The sequence below is a fragment of the Protopterus annectens genome, chromosome 1.part2, assembly GCF_019279795.1.
Source record: "Protopterus annectens isolate FY-2018-M chromosome 1.part2, PAN1.0, whole genome shotgun sequence".
Lineage (NCBI taxonomy): Eukaryota > Metazoa > Chordata > Ceratodontiformes > Protopteridae > Protopterus > Protopterus annectens.
In genome coordinates this window covers 956,080,553-956,098,986 of record NC_056727.1, presented here as the reverse complement: position 1 = coordinate 956,098,986, position 18,434 = coordinate 956,080,553, and the positions used below count along the sequence as shown (strand labels likewise).

Sequence of the window (18,434 nt, the reverse complement as noted above, 5' to 3'; positions counted from 1 at the left end):
GATAAACACCTCATGCTGTATTTTCACATTTTGCATTGCAGGTCGCATGCATATTTTTGCTATTGTTTGAATTTGAGGCTAGCTGTACTGTGTTTTATACTGACCAGTGACTGTAGGATAGCGTGGTTAGTTGCATTCATGCATGAGTCCAGCGGGAAGGAACATTCTCCATGGCAGTAGTATGCAGCGTATCCTTGTGGTGCAATTACCCAGTCCTGTTAGGTAGAAAGAAACATTTTTTTTATTTATATAACCATTGGTTTAATAATGAAACAATAGATTATATAAATAGCAAGAATTTCAGTACACTTACATAAAGGTAATAATTCAAAACATGATCAAATAGAAATATACAGACTGGGTTAAAAAAACATATTTATTTATTTTATTTTACATTTGTTGACCGGGCTAGTCTAGCTGGATACATTTCCATTTTCAGTAGAGGCCCGGGGAGAAAAGCTCCACATAAATTTGAACAAAAAACGTTACAATAGACAAGCAAATGGACAAAATCATCATAGATGAAAAGACAAATAAAAAATATAGTACCCAGTAACAGATATATACAAAGAGAGTATCACATTTCTAAAAATAACATTAAGTAGCTGAAATAACATCAAGAACAAGGCACAAAACAGAGAGCAAAATTGATTAATAATATTAAAGAACTAATCTTAGTAACAGAAGGAGAAAGAGAAGCACTAAAATAGGAGAGGAGGAAGGCAAGCAGTATAAGAAAAGAGAAGGGAAAGTTGTGAGAGATTAGCATAGAGGAAAGAAGAAACAAAATACTCTAAAAGGAGGTAGACTGAAGCAGATACAGTAAAGAGAGAGGAAAGTAAAGTAGTAGGAAAGTGCAGAGTAGTAGGAAAGCGCAGAGGAGGTAAAGGATTAGTCAGGTTTTGAACAGGAACAGAGCCAATGGCTTTGGAAGTAATCTTTGATTTTGTGTTTAAAGAGAGGCAGAGATGTAGTAAGTGTTATGTCGCTAGGAAGCAGATTCCAGTTCCTTCCTACAGTATTATTGAAGAGAGAGTCACCGGCAGAATTATAAGTCTTTGTTATAGTAGCCATAAGTTTACTGGATGAGCGAAGGGAGTTTAGGTTGTTATAAGGGATTAAAAGTTTAGAAAGAATAGGGTTTTGTTTGGTTGGTATAAGATTTTATGGGCAATAGTGAGTTGAGGGATTAACAGAAGGTTTTGTAATTCAAGCCAGCCTAGAAGTTTCAGGTTAATACAGTGATGAGTTCTAAAAGGGTTACTAGTGGCAAAACGGGCAATGTTGTTGTAGCAAGTAGCCAGTTTGTTAAGGTTGGCTTTCTTAAGGTTAGTAAAAATTGGTGAGGCATAAAGAAGAGTAGACAAAAGATGAGAGTGGGCAATCTTGGCTCTGGATGATGATGTTAGGAAAGGTTTAATTCTATATAGGCTTCCTATTTTTCTATTGACTGTTTTAATGGTGTTGTTGATATGCTGGTCAAAGGAGAGGTTGTTATCAATTGTTATTCCTAATAATTTTGTTGTTGGATCAGGAGCAATGAGAGTGGCATTATTTGAGGAGATGGTGAAGTCCAAGGGGGTGGACCTAGTGCTAGGAGAGAAAAGGAGAAGTTTAGTTTTTTTAGCATTGAGGAGGAGGTTGCGTCTGGTGAACCAAGTTTCTACAGTGTTGAAGACATTTTGAGTAATAGATGAAAGTTCATTAGGAGATGAAGCAGAGCAGATAAGGGTGGAGTCATCTGCATATTGAATGCAGGTAGATTGAGGAATTGCTAAGTGAAGATCATTGATGAACAGGGAGAAGAGAAGAGGTCCTAGAATGGAGCCCTGAGGTACACCGATGGAAACGGGTGTGAGTGAGGAAATTTGGTTTTCCCAACGAACTGCTTGCTGTCTATTGCCAAGGTAGGATGTAAACCAGTTAATGGCAAGATTATCAAAGGAGAGGGATGTAAGAGTGTTAATTAAAATGGAGTGGTTGACCATATCGAAAGCTTTAGAGAGGTCAATGAAAAGAGCAGAAGAGAGAAGGTTGTTGTTGCGGTTCCTGTTGATAGTATCTACAAATGATAGGAGAGCAGTGGTAGTACTGTGATGTGGTCTGAAACCGTGTTGACAGTTTGCTATTATGTTGTTTTGAGAGAGATGCTGTAAAAGTTGTTGGTGAATACATTTTTCCATTATTTTTGCTAAGGGAGAAAGGAGGGCAATTGGTCTATAGTTTGAGTACTCAATGGAGTTTCCACCTTTATGTAAAGGGATAATATGGGATATTTTCCAGATGTCTGGGATGGTTCCCTCTTGGATTGTCCTGTTTATAAGTATAGATACTGGATATGCAATTTCTTTGGCAGCTTTTGGAGAAAAAGTGAAGGGAGCTTGTCAGCAGAAGGGGTACAAGGCTTCAGTTTGTGGATAAGTCTAGAGATGAAAGATGTAGGAATAGGTTGTATTTTAAAGTTATTTGAAGGGTGTCTTTGGTTTATAGGTGGGCTGGAGTTATTAGTGCTAAGTTGTTTAGCTAGTGATAGAATAGTGTCAGTAAAAAAAGAGTTGAACGCATTTGCAGTGAGGTGGGGAGTATCTGGGTCGGCATTGAGAGGGGTGGGAGTTTTGGATGTTCCTGGGGAGAGGAGTCTATTTATAGATGACCAAAACTGTTTGGACTAAAAATCCATACAATTTGTTTTGGATGCAATCTTTGACTTCAATATTTACTTAGGCCAAAGTGTACAAAACTCTGATTAGCTCTGTCATTCTTACATCTCTCAGTCAAAGTACTCATGCTGTTAGAGTAAAGAATAAAACTGAATTGTATAATCATTGTTAGGTTGTCAAATCCAGGGTTGCCATTTTTTTATAAAACCTTGACTTGTAAATCTCATAATATTCCATTACTTCTTTCTAACTACCTCTCCATGAAAAAACAACACTTTTTCAACCTAATTGTGTAACTTGGTACCTTGCAAACATTTTTCCAGAAGTGATTCTGATACATAAGAATTAATATTGCAGATCGACCAACCCTCAATTTGGATATGAGAGACCTCTGTGCTGTCTGCAACACTACACAAATCTTGCTAATTACATGTTCATAACCCCTCCTGTCTTTACTAAGAGTAGTTCTAAAACTGAAGCATTGAGGTGGATGAGTATCTCATGAAAAAGAATATCAGTGACCTAACAAATCCCCTATAAATCATATATTCCCCTCTTGAAATCGCTGGAAAGCCTGACATTGTAGCATGAAATGACTTTTTCTGACTAGACCTGGTCCAACACAAAAAATGATAATGTTCTGGATATTCTTTCAAGTACACTCAGTATGAACTAACAAATCCTCCCATTTACTCATTTGTAATCTTTTCAGAGGCCAGAGTAGAGCATTTGAGATCACCTCAAAAGGCATCAGTGCTCAATCCTTCCATCTGTCTAAAATAATATCAGTTGATTCTCCCCCTCCCCTGCCCAAACTCTTTTCAGGAAGTTAAACATCGGAGGATAACCCTCAAACCATAATTTTTTTAAGCACGTGACTCTCTAATACAATTTATAATCACTGGCACTCTGACCACTCCAATCTCATGGATCAGTAATCTTGTCCTAGGGGACTTTAGATTTTCTATTTTTCCATAAAAATGACTATGCTTGCCTTTTTAACTTACTACAAAATCATGGTGTGAGTTAAATGTAAGAACCTGGAAAACATGCAGTAGTATCTGTGGTAGGATAAACATTTGAAGTGCTAAAATTTTCTGTCCAAGATCTAATGGTAAGATCTTCCATTTGTTAAAGGAACCCTGGCACTTTAACAAAACTAGTTCATAAGTGGCCAGTATTAATGCTTGAACCAATAGTATTTAATTGTATCACAGATAATGGAGCTGGACACTCCCCCATAAAAAGGGACGTCTTCATTTCAGTCCTTTTGATGGATTTAAATTCGAACTTAGATATTCATTTTATAGCAGAATAAATGTCAAATTTCCCAACAGATCAAAAAGAGGCCAGCTTTTTCTTTAGCTTAGTTAGATATACCAATAAACCATTAGTGAATTGTGTCAGCTTGACTTTCATTCCCCAACTAGGCTGACTGCCTTATAGCAGTATCCTGGGTTTCTAAATAAAAGGTGAATGGGGGAGGAATGTGGCCAACCCTTTTTGGTACCCATGTAAAGGAAAAACTCAGCAGTGTGTTCTGGATTAACTTGTGCTTAAGCCAAAGAGTCATTATAAATATTCTGAATTAACTGAAGAAAAATGCTTCGAAATCCCAAAAGATGCTCCAGAAACAAGTCTTCCCAGCTCATGCTATCAAAGGCCATTTCTGCAACTAAACTAATTACCATCAGTGAACACTTAAGATTAACAGACTCCTTTATAATCAATAATGTCTTAAAAATATTATCAATTACATGTTGTCATGGAATGACACCACATTGTTCCATATACACTAACTTGGACCTCTTATATGATAATCTATATGCTACTACTATTGTTATGGCCCAGTGGTTTGGGATGCAATTTTACATGTTTAGTTTGCTGAGTTTCATCCCTGGTAACAGAAAAATGTGGGTTAATTTCTTAGATAAGCTCCTAATGATATATCAGCCTATGGAATATGTTACCAGTACAGGTCAAACAAAGTACTGCTTTGATGACCTTTAATGCTGGACTTGATGACTGGATGAGTAGACACAAATTTACACCAAGAGTATCATGCACAGCCCTGCTTGATTTGAGAGGTGAATACTATTTAGTGCTTGAAAAATGGCTAGGCATATTATGGCCCTTATGAACACTTGGTTAGTATTATTTCTATGTTCCTATATCAGTGAAGATTTTATAATTTTGTTTCTTACTGATGTAGGGCAATCTGAACCTGGCAGCAATGAGTCATTTCCATCCTTTAAAATTGTGGATATTAGGGCCTTAAGCTTTGAATATGCAATCTTTTTCATCTCTAGAACACCTTTCAAGAAGCTGTTCTCCCCCAGTTGAAATAGTTCAGAAGGGATATCATCTGTTCACAGTCTTAGCTTTATGAAGACCCTTAACTACTGATAATAATCCAGCTTCAGAAATTGGTGCAAACAAATCTTTTTTTTCCTTTCTGAATCCCTTCTTGGGAGAATCCAATCTTCTTGAATAATAAAACTTTGATCTTGTCATGGGAGGTCCTAGTCAGTACAGGCTATTAGTTAATGCCAAAACTGAATACAATCTCTAATAATATTCCCTAAACACATACAATATTTACACCAGCCCTCAGCTAATCAACATCCTTCTTATCCCCCTCTACCAAATGCATATCCTGATTATTATTTTTTATGATCCTCAAGATTAGCCCAGTGACTCCCCTTCCTACACCCAAATGACCCATTCATTTCCCCATCAGGGCAAGAGCCCTTGGCCCCATTTGCTCCCCAATGGAGACTCAAATGTTAGGTAGCAGGCCATCATCAGCTGCTCACTCCCAACCTACCCTACCCTATCCATCCAGCGGGATTCAAACATAGGTTGACCGGGGTGCATTTAGGGTTTTATCCCTCTCCACCATGGGACCAGGTTTATCCCTCTCCATTCTTGATCTTAACACTAGCTACTTCTGAGCTTTAGGTGAGACCTCAAAATCTCCTTGCTTGAGGAAATGAGAGTTGTAATTCAATTCTGACTGAATTATTTTAGACAGTTCCCTTTTCAATAACTCTGTTTTCTCTAATACTTTCTTATCACCACAAGCGTTCAACTCATTTTTCTGTGCTATGCACTACTGCCATTCATTCCACATGAATAATCTGCATTATTTAATATTAACTGTATATTGTTGCAAAATAGACATTATGGAGTCCTTTAAGACCTCCAACAAGTTTAAAATGTCCACAGGCTTTATCGGTTCAGCCTTACTTCACTTTTCTAATTGACAGCTGAACTACACTACAAAATATTGGAAATTACTGAATGATGTGTTAAACCTTTGGTGTTTTAAAGGTATCCTTTCTATTATTTTCAAGGTTAGGACAACAGCAAGATAATCTGATATTGTGATGGGCTCTTCTTCCCAAGGCTTTCAAAGTTCCTAATCAGAGAACATTGAAAGCCCTTGGTTAGGAAACGTTCACCAAGGGTGGTGTGTTAATTTTAGAGCACAATTCCAACTTATCGTCAGATAAAACATATCAAGTAATAAAGATCCTAATTAAGTCCTAATATGAAATCATGATATGTTATGTCACAAAAATCTGCATTGCTTGTATCTACATATAGCCCATCACCTAGTCCATTGCTAATTCTGGAAAACCTGCTAGATGTACTTTATATGCAGGCAAAACAGTATAACTAGTCGTACTCAATGATTTTAACCTCGACTTTAATAACCAAACAATATAACTAGTCGTACTCAGTGATTTTAACAAAGACTTTAATAACCACATGAAAGCAAAACTGGACAGACTCCTATTTCCTTTAGTCTTACACATATAATAACAAAAAGACTTAAAGGCAAGGCTACCTCATGGTTTTCTCCAAAACTACTTCAACAATTAAAATACAGACAAGATGATAGGAATCCAACCATCAAGACTAGCCTTAAAGATAGTCAAAATAGTTTTTGTTTGACCTGTACTGGTAATATTTTCCATAGGCTGGGAATATGCTCAGTTAGGAAACTTTCCCTCCAGGGGTCTTGTTTATTTATTGGTGTATATTTATGCTCCTAACAAGTGTGTTAGCAGAGACAGTGGTTTTGGAAATACATAGGAGGTCAAAGTCAAAGTCAGAGTAAACTTTATTGTGGATCAGATATACACAGCAGTGCAAGCTGAACAAAATGACATTGCTTTGGTCCCCATGCAAGACATAACAATGAACACATAGTTTGAATGACAGTAAGACTAATGCACATACAGTAATAATTAAAATATTAACAACACAATAAATTACCACAATTGGACAAGAAGACATTAGACAATATTATACTAATAGATATTGCAAAGACTATGGCTTCACATTGTGATTGCTTAGATATTGAACTTCATCAGTTGTAGTATGATATATTCTGATGTTCATATTGCACGTTTGGAGTGGTGGCTCACTTCTGACTATTGCAAATTCAGGAAGTAATAGCATAAGAAATCAGGCTAACTGCACCAGTTAAAGAAGCAATTTGCCAGAGTGATTTCACAAGTGGCATATTGATCTGATTATTCACTTTCATGCCTGGCATTCAAGTTCAGCAGCCTTATGGACAGAGGGAAGAAGCTCCTCCTATTTAGTCTAGATGTTTTGCAGTGTAAGCTGTGGTACTGCCTGCCCAAGGAAAGGCGGAAGTACATGTCATGGGCACGGTGAATGGGATAGTTGATTATCGATGTAGCCCTTCGCACACACCGAGTCTTGTGCAGAATTACATCCATGGATGGGAGTGAGGAACCAATGACTTTTTCCACTGTCATCGCTACCCCCAGGAGAGCCTTGTGGTCAGATGCTTTGCAGTTACCATACCAAACTATAATGTCATTCGAGAGAAGGCTCTTGATGGTCTGCCTGTAGAAGGCTTTGAGGATGGACTGAGACAGGTTTGCCTTTCTCAGTTTCCGTAGGAAGTGCAGACATTGTTGTGCCTTCTTCACTGTGGCTAATATGAGTCGACCAGGACAGGTCATCTGAGATGTGTACCCCCAGGAACTTGGTGTTTTTGAATCTTTCCACTGCCCCCCCCCCCCAATTTACAGAGGTTGATGTATTTCCTGAGTCCTCCTAAAGTCAACTATTAATTATTTGGTCTTGCTTACATTTAAGGCCAGATTGTTGCTGTTGCACCAACCTATCAGATGCTCCACTTCATCCCTGTAGGCTGTTTCCTCAAATTTCTGACAAGATCTACGACAGTGGTATCATCTGTGAACTAGGAGGTCAAATAGAACTGGGTCTTTCATGGTTTAAAAGGCAAGACATAGGTCCATAGGTCACCTCAGAGTAGCCTTTAGGCTTCTGAGAATATGGAGAGTTGTGCTGGAATAATTGAAGGATTTAAGGTCTTTAACTTTCTTGGTTAAAAATCTTTGGAACATTTCTAGTTGAGTAATATATTTGAATTTGTACATGCCAAATTCAAATTGTATTCAATGATGGGTCTAATAAGGTAAGAGTACAATGGTAGGATGACTTCTTTGGATAAATTAACTGGTCCAGATTGCAAGGTTTCCTATTTATGGTTGAAGCAGGATGATTGAATGAGAGACACTTGTTCACATATGTACCCAGGTTTCATATGAGTATGTCTGTCTGAAGCGGAGTACCATTTATAACATAGCACATGGGGGAAGCTTTTTACAGTTGCACTTCCTTTTCCCTCCTTTCATATGACAGTAAGATTTTCAATTACATAACTAATTACATTTGGAAAAGTATTGCTGAATGAGAGAAAGGCATGAGCAGGGCTGCTCAAAAATGTTCCATGGTTACCTGCTACCACCACCCCTCCTGCCCTCCCTTATAGCTCAGCATGTTTCTCACAGGGGTGAAAATACCTAAAAGGATATGATGTCAATCAGAGGCACACTCATAACAAGCTTATTTGTTCATTACTTTTCCCATGGAACCCATTGCAGTATGGCATCCAGGTCTAGAGCTTCAACAGCTCCACCTTTCCTGTTGATCTGTTTTCTATATTAACAAAAAAAAAACCAAAAGAACAAAAAAAAATGCAACCCTGTCTTTTGAGAGACAAATTTAAAAAATCTAAGAATGAGGAAAGTAACAACGCCCTTCATATAACAGTTGATTAATTCAACATCACTGATCTGGTGCTGTTTATATGGCATCCAAAATGTTTTAAATACATTTTTCAGAGCTACATTTGCCATAAAAGCTGAGAATGCTAGAACTCTCATAAATGTTTAAGGGGCTTAGAAAGTTTTATGGGCTGATGCAAACAATTCACAAGGCAATTTTGGAACAGCCAACAAGACTGAGAACCCGTACTACTAGTACTGACTTCTCCAATTTGCTCTGAGCTGCAGGAGTAAGGGTTAGTTTCCTTAACTATGACCACTGATTTTGCACAGGTAACTCAGACCCACTCAGTATAATAACATTTTGAGTAAACTGGAGTCAAAAGCAAAGTGGACTACCTGGTAAATAAAGCTGTACTTTATTGCTCTTATTAAAATAGATTTTAACTTAGGAAAAGGCTCATTCTTTTGCTATGATACAATTCAAAGTCTGAGTGAGCAAAACATTTCAGCAGTAAGGGTGCAGATATGCCTTTTTTCTACCAAACTTAACCAGTATTTGTAAGAGACAACTCAATGAGTGCTAAATTATTAAGATGCCAAACTCCCCTACAACTCAGCGGACTACCCTCTTTTGTAACTCACAACCTAGCAACATTCTTAATTTATGCATTTATTCAGACACTTCCTCTGGCACATGTAGATTTATACCTCTCAGCCTCTGAGCATTAAAAATAATAGCAGTGGCCTTGAAAATTCATAGAAGAAAGTCAGAAAGATATATATATATATATATATATTAGGTGCTACATAGTTATCCATAGACAATCTTTGTGTAGGTTTATTTTATTTATTTAGCAAAGTATACCCCTTATGACTTTATGAGAAACATCAGTAAATCTGGGATGAGCAAGGCTAAATCTGGGGGCTAAAATGATAGTGCTATGCCTAAGCCGTAGCATTTGAGAGGTATGTGTATACTCGACTACAATGACTGACTCCATGGGACATTACAAGGAGAGTCATTTTGAAATACAGCCATAGGCCTAGCCATCATTTTGAAATATAGCCATAGCCTTTGATTGTTACCTGAATTTGTCGTTCAACTGTTTTTACTCACAAAAAAAAATCACTTTATTAGATCAGCTAATAGCTGCAGATGTTTGGCCCTATAATGCTTTTAGCCTTTTGTCAACCAAAAAAATAGATTTTTAAGAACTTGGGGCACATGTACAATATTGCACCTTTATATGTAAAAATCTGTTTTCTATACTTGTAATGCTTGGGCAATGTACTTTTAAGGCTGATGATGATGTGAACATGTGTTTTTTATTTTTATACGATGTTTGTCTAAAAGTTGTTTCTAGGGAAAAAGGGTGTCATCCAACTGGAAAACAAATATAAAGAAAGAAAGATATACAATGTGAGCTAAATCTGACATCAGAGAGCAATTAGATGCATTTTTTTCACACACTAATTAAAGACTGGCATGTAAATTCATTGGGTGGATACACAGAACAACGGCATAACATTTTAACCAGTTATACTGAACTGTAAAGGCAAAATGCAAAGGTTATTTAAAGAGATTTAACATGGAACTATATAAGCTGTGCTTTGCATTCCACTGTATGTTTGCTATTATGTTCTTTTCAGGTGTGTATTCTTGCTGTTTGCATTAATTGTAGCTTTTCTTATATATTTTATTTCCCCTTAAGATCTTCCTAGCATAATTTTGGGAGCCCCATGCTTTACTTGACAGTAACAACTTCCTTGAGAAGCGTCAAACTGATAAATGTACTTGGCTGCCCTTATTAAATGACTATACAAGCATAGTGGCAAACTGGATATATGCAGTCTAGAACTGGTGCTCCTGTTTAAAGAATGACTCAGCCCTACACATCAGAGGTTTTGGTTAAACCTGTAACTGGCCAGAGGAGAGTGTTCCCTCTGATAAATATCACTGTGTATATGTGCTTACAAAAAAGGGCAATCTGAAACCTGAATGTACTGCCTCATCTTGAGCTATGATAAAAACACATATTCTAGCAGCTAGGTTTATGGCCTCTATTTGATACGCCTTTATATAGCAGAGAACAAAACTCCTCTTTAAACATGAAAATTCCTACTCTCCATTCACGCAGCACCCCACACAGTTTACCCCTCCAAGTGCAGGCGTGCCTCCTTCACAACACACATTCCCACCCAGCTACTTGTTCCCAGACATGTAGGTTGATTAGTAACACAATTATCCACCAGTCACTACACTCACTCTCTCATTCACTGACCTATGAATGAATGAATGAGATGCACTGATACATGTGATCATCATATAATATCCATGACTCCATGTTCACTAAATAATATGACATTCTATCAGATACCTGACACAGCTGTTGACTTGACATATCAACAAAATGGTATTGCTGAATAAACTCCTTTGCAAGGAAAGATAAAATGGCAGGGAGAAAACCAGGAGGAAAGAAACAGCGTTTCCAGGTTCTTCTGAAACCTGGTGTCCATTGTTTCTGGGTTCTGTCTGCCTTAGTCTGTAAACATTGGCTGTCTCACCCTTAGGGATCCAGGCTAGAAATGTGTCAGGTATCAAACCTGTCTATTTGAGGTATAGCTTTATTACTAGTGCAACATGCAGGATAAAAGAACATTAAAAAGACAATAGCACATCAAATGCAACAAGCTGGTTTACTCATTGAATTAGCGTTTTAAATATTCTCTGAAAATAGTATATTTTCATTTTAATGCAACAGCTGCCTCCTCCTGAGCTCTGATAAAAACACATATCCCAGCAGCCAGGTTTATGGCCTCTATCTGATATTGTACAAATTGTGAAAGGTGTCATGAATGCTTTGTGTGAGTTGTGTGAGATTATGTGGTGTTTGCTATAATTGTCATGCAGTCTGTTTCAGAAGGTGCATAAATTGTACATAAACTGCATAAGCATGTTTGGCATGAAGATCACATGCTGCATATGGTGTTTGAGATAACTTAAGCAATTCTTACTCTTAGCTTGTGTCTCTGCTACATGTGGTAAACATAAAATGCTATAATATAAAGTCAGTTGCTTAAAAAACTTGAAAGTTAAGATATTACCAGCCACTCCAAATCCCGAAAACTGACATACAGTTCATGTCTCTTGCACATTTCTCTCCCTTCACTTTCATGGTAGTGGTCTAAAATAAGTAAAAAAAAAAAAATTTTATATATGTGTATATATTTAGCAATATAATAAATTCAATGACAAAATGGATACTCAGGTAAAACATGCAACTCCTGATAAAATTTAATGATTAAGTATAAAAAAGCATTTAAAACAAAACAATTAATGACTTGCTTAGAGTGCAGAATTGAAAACATTTAAATGACAATACATTTCCTAGGGTACCAATATTGTTTATATCTTGACCAGGGTTAACTCTTCTCTGTTTTGGTAAAATATATTTAGTGCTGAAAAGACTGCAGCCTTATAAAATGTATTTAACTGTACGTAAGTCTAACCTGAAATAATCTGCAAAGAGTTTGGGAAGGTAAGGTTAACTGTGGAATTGTAGCATGTCAGAGAACAGGAAGTAGTTCTTTCTAAAATGCCATGCCTATGGACTGCCATGTAGTACAACTACAATTTTCACTTGTTATAACTGAATTTTAATATTAATATCACTCACTCATACTCTATAGTGTTAGGCATGTTACATAACATTATATTTTAACTGCTGATAAAATAATGGTCCATTGAGTTATACAATGCAGTTATGTATTGCTAACATATTGCTGTCAGTAATATCACCTTTAGTAAACTAATGCATTTGACACCACCAGATGAAAAAAAAAAAGATTTGTTGCAAACATGCAGATCTAACATTAATAATCCACTGGAACAGGGAACATTTCTACCTATGCATCACCCAAGGGAGAGGACACTTGAGAGGAAGTGACTGATTGGTTAGGGATCTCCTATCTTCTTTCAGAAGTAGAGGGTTAGCATGTGGTTTAACAACACACTGACCTCTGGTGGAGACTACAGGTATTGAGGGTTAGCATTCTTAAATATATTGGGTATGAGGGGCAGACACAAAAATGATAGAAGCTGTGTGTGGCAACATGTATGCTAACTGTTTTCAAACCTCTCAACCTGTTTCCATATTAATCCTGGACAAAACCAAAAATAATAGGTGGGTCAAAGGCCCAGCATCAGAGACAGATTTTAGATATTGCTCTTACAAAATTAGAAAGTTGCTAGAATAACAGGTTTTGCACTAACATGCATTTTCTGAAGGATCTGAACTCTGAAATTCAAACATCTGTCATTATTTAGGGACTTCAATCCTCAATGATTTGCAAGAAAACCACAAATTCTATGAGGAACAGACAAAAAATATGAGGTGAAAATCTGGGCATTCTGCAAAATTCTGGACAGTTGAGAGGTATGCCTGTTTTCATATAATGTGTTTGTATGGTTCCAGTGGGATTCACTTTATAAAGCCGAATTTCCGAAAGATCGAATTTCATATGGCCGAGACCATATGACTGAACTTTCGGAAACTCAACATCATAAAATAATTCCAAAAACAACAAAGAAAAACCTTTCTCAACATTATTGCAGGGGGGGGTTAAGCCCCCCCTGCACCCACCGCACCCCCCTGCTTAAATATTCCAACTCCGAGATCGCACTACAGCGAGGAAAAGGGAAATCTCCAGTTCCATGCTGTATGCAGATCTCCATTCACAATGTTGAGATTCCGAAAGTGCAATCATATGGTCTCAGTCATATGAAATCCGATCTTTCAGTATTTCGTTATTGTGAAGTGTTCCGGGTTCCAGTGTCACTGTTATGAGTGTGTGTGTGTTTGTGTGTGTGTGTGTGTGGGGGGGGGGGGTACAGCTTAGCTACTGGCAACCTGAATAAAACATTAAAAATATGAGCTGCCAGCGACTGCCTTATTCATCATTAGGGGTCTAACTTGGAATAATTTGTTAACGTATACTCTCTGTGGAACATAACAGAAGGTCTTTAATTACTAAAATACTTCTCCCTCAAGCCAGCTCTATGACACCCGTGCTGCTATTTAATCATGGTTAAGGTTTTCCTCATTGCCAGAAGCCAATGGCAACATGCAGTCTTGCATTAGAAAAGAAAAACAAGGTGGCCTAACAGTGTAAAGTGCTAGTTTTTAGATATAATATCAAGTGAAAAATACCCGTCTGCGTAGTCTTGTAGTTGAGACTGAATTTGTGAAGACAAACCTAAGAATCATTGAATACTCACTGGATGATGTTTCAGCTCATCAATTTTAACTTGCCAGTTGAACCTTACACAGAAAATCACTGTTGGTACAATTTTTTTGTGTACAACAGAAGTGATTCATTCTTGGGTCGCCAAACATTAACTTAGTGCAAAAATATTGACAGTGGGGTTTAGGATGTTTTCCATTTATCCCACTGTTGTGCAACTGTGGAGTTGTTGTATGACAGTAGCAGGAGTGAGGGGACACAGCTTCATCTGCAAATAAAAAAGAAACTAAAGTATTTAATTTTGGGATTTTGTGCATTCAACCAAATGTGGCCAATATTTTGCTGTTCGGCAGTAGTGTGTTTTGACTATTGCCTATGTACTCATATATATATATATATATATATATATATATATATATATATATATATATGTATAACATTAAGATCTGGTCCCTGATCATAACCAGGATTTTATAATATTATGCAGTAGAGATATGGATTTCAAGAATTCACTTGAGAGGTGAATCTTGGCATCTATATTGAGAACACAAAACATCTCAGGTCATGATTCGAAAGACCTGATCATAATTCTTTGTAGTCCATGGGGCTTTACCTGCTCCCATGTACTACATCTGTAATTATGTATAAGGGACATCTCCCCTCATCTCTGTAACACTCTCTGACATATCTTCTTATTGTGACTTTGCACCAGTTTCATTGTCCACATCTGGCAACTCAGTGATCCCATTACTAACAGTGCAACTGTTTATGAGGCAAGATCCTCCAGACTGCATTGTGAAAGTAAAGATCTCAAATATTGAAAATTGGTGAAGTTGTGAGTGTACGTTCTGTAAAGTAAACACAACCTCAGATCTATGGCAGTTTTTTCATATTTTGTGGACTGCTGCTCAGAATACACACATTAAAGACACTGTAATTGAACATTTCCATTCTGCAAGGTAATTTCAAGGGCTGTATGTGACATTATTTCACGAATGTAGTTGTACATTGATAATTACACAGGTTATGGTGCAGTGTCCCACAGATGGCACAGTAACATGGTGGATTCAAAATGTTAATCAATAACAAGAGATCTTTACTGGAAATTGAGAAAATGTTGCTTTATGAGGGGGTGTTAGAGGGCAATCTATTTATTTATTTAATTGGAGGAGAGGTAAATAAATGGAATAGTCTGCTAGATGAGGTGGTATTTACAGAAGACATAGGATGTGTTCAAATATGTCCTGTGATGCATTGTGGACAGTGGGTGACTGCTGTTTAACCAGATGCACTTAACAATTGAAAAGATATATGCAAATCTTTTTTTTTCCAAGTTAAATTTCATATATTAGTTGTGTGTAGAAGTTATGTCCATTTTGACAATCCCATAGAAAGTAATGTTAAAACTGTAGGTACTTACCTTCATGGTGTAGATGGATTAGTATCCTATATGTGAAGATCAGTCTCTGGTACAGAGAAATTAGTAATTATGTAGCAGTGGATTATAAGCAGACTTGTACATTTGTGTGGTGGGTATATTGCAGGAGCTTGGTTAGGGTGTGAAAGATTGTGAAAGATAACTTAGAGTGGTTTTCTTCATTTTTCTATATCTGTTTAGGTCCTTCCAATAATACACTGACCAGCAGCCTTGCCAAACAGGGGCATTTTCATCATAGTGACCTGAAGGTCTAGCTTAATCCCTATAGAATGACGACACACCCAGAGAGATTAAAATGTAATTTCCCCCATGTCAGGGGACTATGTAGTAGTTTTTGGTGCAGCTGAAATATGGTGTGTTGTTGTCACTCACATAGAATACTTTTTGCAGGGAACATTTCAAGATAAGATCGGAAGCCTTAATTATATACTTATTCAAGCCCTGATATTCAAGGTAAGCAAATGAAAATGACAGTGGTGAATTCACTGGGCTCAAGTGCCCACAACTAAAAATGGCCATGTAACTATCATGGGATTCATCTTTGATATGTCCTAAAATGTTATGTGAAATCTGGCGAAAGAGACCATGCAACTTTATATTTTTATTGTTTACATATGAACTATCGCATCCAAATGCTGTGACAGTCATATAATCTCACATGGGATTTAGTTGCTGATGGAGCGTGGTTTCATGCATTGCCCTTCTGTTTGTGGCAGTAACTCAAGTGCCTCATCAGGGAAGTTTCCTGTGACCATCTCCCATCATATCAGCAAACAGCAGAACCCAGACATGGAAGCAATCTGTTGCAACAAAAGAGGAGACCAGTGTAGCACCTGCTTCAGTTTTACATGCTCAGCTGCTTAGTACGGTTGTATTCCTTCAGCTGCTGAGGAGTAATTACTTAATTATCACAATAATTATTATCAGTATTTTGCATGACAATATGTGTGTGTCTGTATGCGTGTGTGTGTGCGTGTGTGTGTGCGTGCATGCGTGCGTGCGTGCGTGCATGTGTGTGACACATCCATGCCTTTATTCTTTCACCATGCCTTTCCTTTTTCTGTTTCTGTATGAACATTGCTGATGTTTGTTTTCTTTCACCAGCATGCCCATAACTTAGAGGCTTGTAACTTATTTTACGGGTTTCTGAAAAACAAAATCAATCACTAACAGTGTTAGGAGTACCACAGCTTGCGTGCCTGCATCAAAGATTAGTGCATTGAAAGGATGTGGGTTTCATTCCAGCAACAGGAACATGGGCTAAATTACACTGCTGACAGTACGCTGTAGCATAAAGAGACTGCTGTACTCCTGAGGTGTTAAATAGTGGTCCTGTCTGTCCAGTTTGAGCCTTGTTCATGCAAATGTTAATGCTCCCATGACATTTTCTTAAAAATAAGGGCATTTCTTTGGTATTTAGACAAGTTTTTCATTAGAAATACCATAAACTGCGTAAGCTGGTTACAGGTCAGTAGATTTCATTCATCCCTGTCTCATGGTAAAGGGATTAATGTCTGAATGCAAGCAACATTGTCTAGTCTTCCTTTCACTGTCAACAAAACCTAAACAAATAAATAAATAAAACTGGATGCCTGATGCCCACTATGTGGGAGTACAGATGACGGGTGCTGTGGTATGATTCAGAAACTTTCCTGGCTGGATATGTGACTGTGAAGGAGAACTGGTACTGATTTTCCATCCCAGATTGATCTTTGCGAGGGCCTAGTGAGCTTAGTTTTATGTGTTACGCATTCCAGTAGCAAATGCAGAGAAATATCTGTTAAAAAAAGCACAAGAAAAGAAACCAGCCTGTGCATGTGAATATAAAACCCAACGTCTGACTCTTGTTATTTCACAGCACTGTTGTTCTCTTGGGTAAAGAAGTCCGTAGACATAAACTGAGGTTGACCACATGTTAAGATTTATGCATAAAATCATACTTTCAAATAAATAAAGTTTGAGTAGATAAGTTTCCCAAGCAGCCCAAGGTCACTTCAGACAGCACATTAGGCTTTTACCTAAAATGACAAATAGCAAAGGCAGAACCCAGTGCGACATATATATGAGTGTCTCTTTCTGGTTAGAATTAAGTCAGACTTTAATATTTTACTGGAGGAGCACAACATTCTATACAATATTAGTTGGTAAAACACATTTTACTAAATCTGTTTCACCATATACAATATGTGCCTTGAAAAGCTCCTTTCTACAGAGATATACCCTACCCCACTTAGGTCAAGGCACAGACTAGGCTATATTTAAATGGAGGTATACAGTCTCCAGTCTTTAAGAAGAATTTTGAATCAACTTACTTCAGGCACTCATAACTTAGTAGAACAATAGTTCACGATATGTATCATTCACTCTACATTTGATGAACTTCAGTAAATGTCAAGGACTGTTGGGACAGCAAAGAGAAAATGTGCTCTGTTATCTGTGGTTATATTGCTGTTGGTGGCATATTTACACAAGAACAGTCACAATGTATTTTATTTGTCACTCGAAGGATGAAGTGGGGGTCCAAACATTGCATATTACATCGTCTTAGAAAGTGTAAAGAACCATTGTGCTTATAACCTGAATTACGTCTTTCTAAAACTGTATACAATGATGAATCTGCTTTAAGACTCAGCTCCCTCATCTATTATATAAGCAATTTACTCTGCTTGTTATACATGTGGACATTTTGTTTTCAGCATTGTATTCACTTAATTTCTCAGGTATGACAGGAACGCCATGTGATATACCCAGACAAGCTAGAATGAGTCTGACACCATGCAGGCTTATCTTCTATCACTGGAAATCCTTAAGTGCCGTCTGCCTGCTGTGTACTAATTTAAGCCTAAGTGAAGATGGGACTTTAGTGTTACAGCTCTGAAGATGCAGGCAGATGGCTTGACAATGCAGTGACAGGATTTCAAATATAGCAACAGAAAGAAATAGCAAACATAAACAAGAAAATAAAAAAAAAACATAATATCACATAATTTCACAGTTCTGGATGTTGATGGC

At 37.3% G+C, this 18,434-nt stretch overlaps 1 protein-coding gene across 1 annotated transcript in view; it reads right to left on the bottom strand.

The window, feature by feature from the left end:
- The window catches only part of LOC122792185 (bone morphogenetic protein 8B-like), a 709,252-nt gene that overhangs the window by 63,040 nt on the left and 627,778 nt on the right, over positions 1-18,434 (bottom strand). Inside the window, exons 5-6 of the mRNA XM_044059909.1 lie at positions 11,846-11,925; positions 105-215 (exon numbers count right to left, since the gene is read on the bottom strand). Of these exons, the coding sequence (XP_043915844.1) occupies positions 105-215; positions 11,846-11,925 (191 nt within the window). The remainder of the gene's footprint in view (positions 1-104; positions 216-11,845; positions 11,926-18,434) is intronic.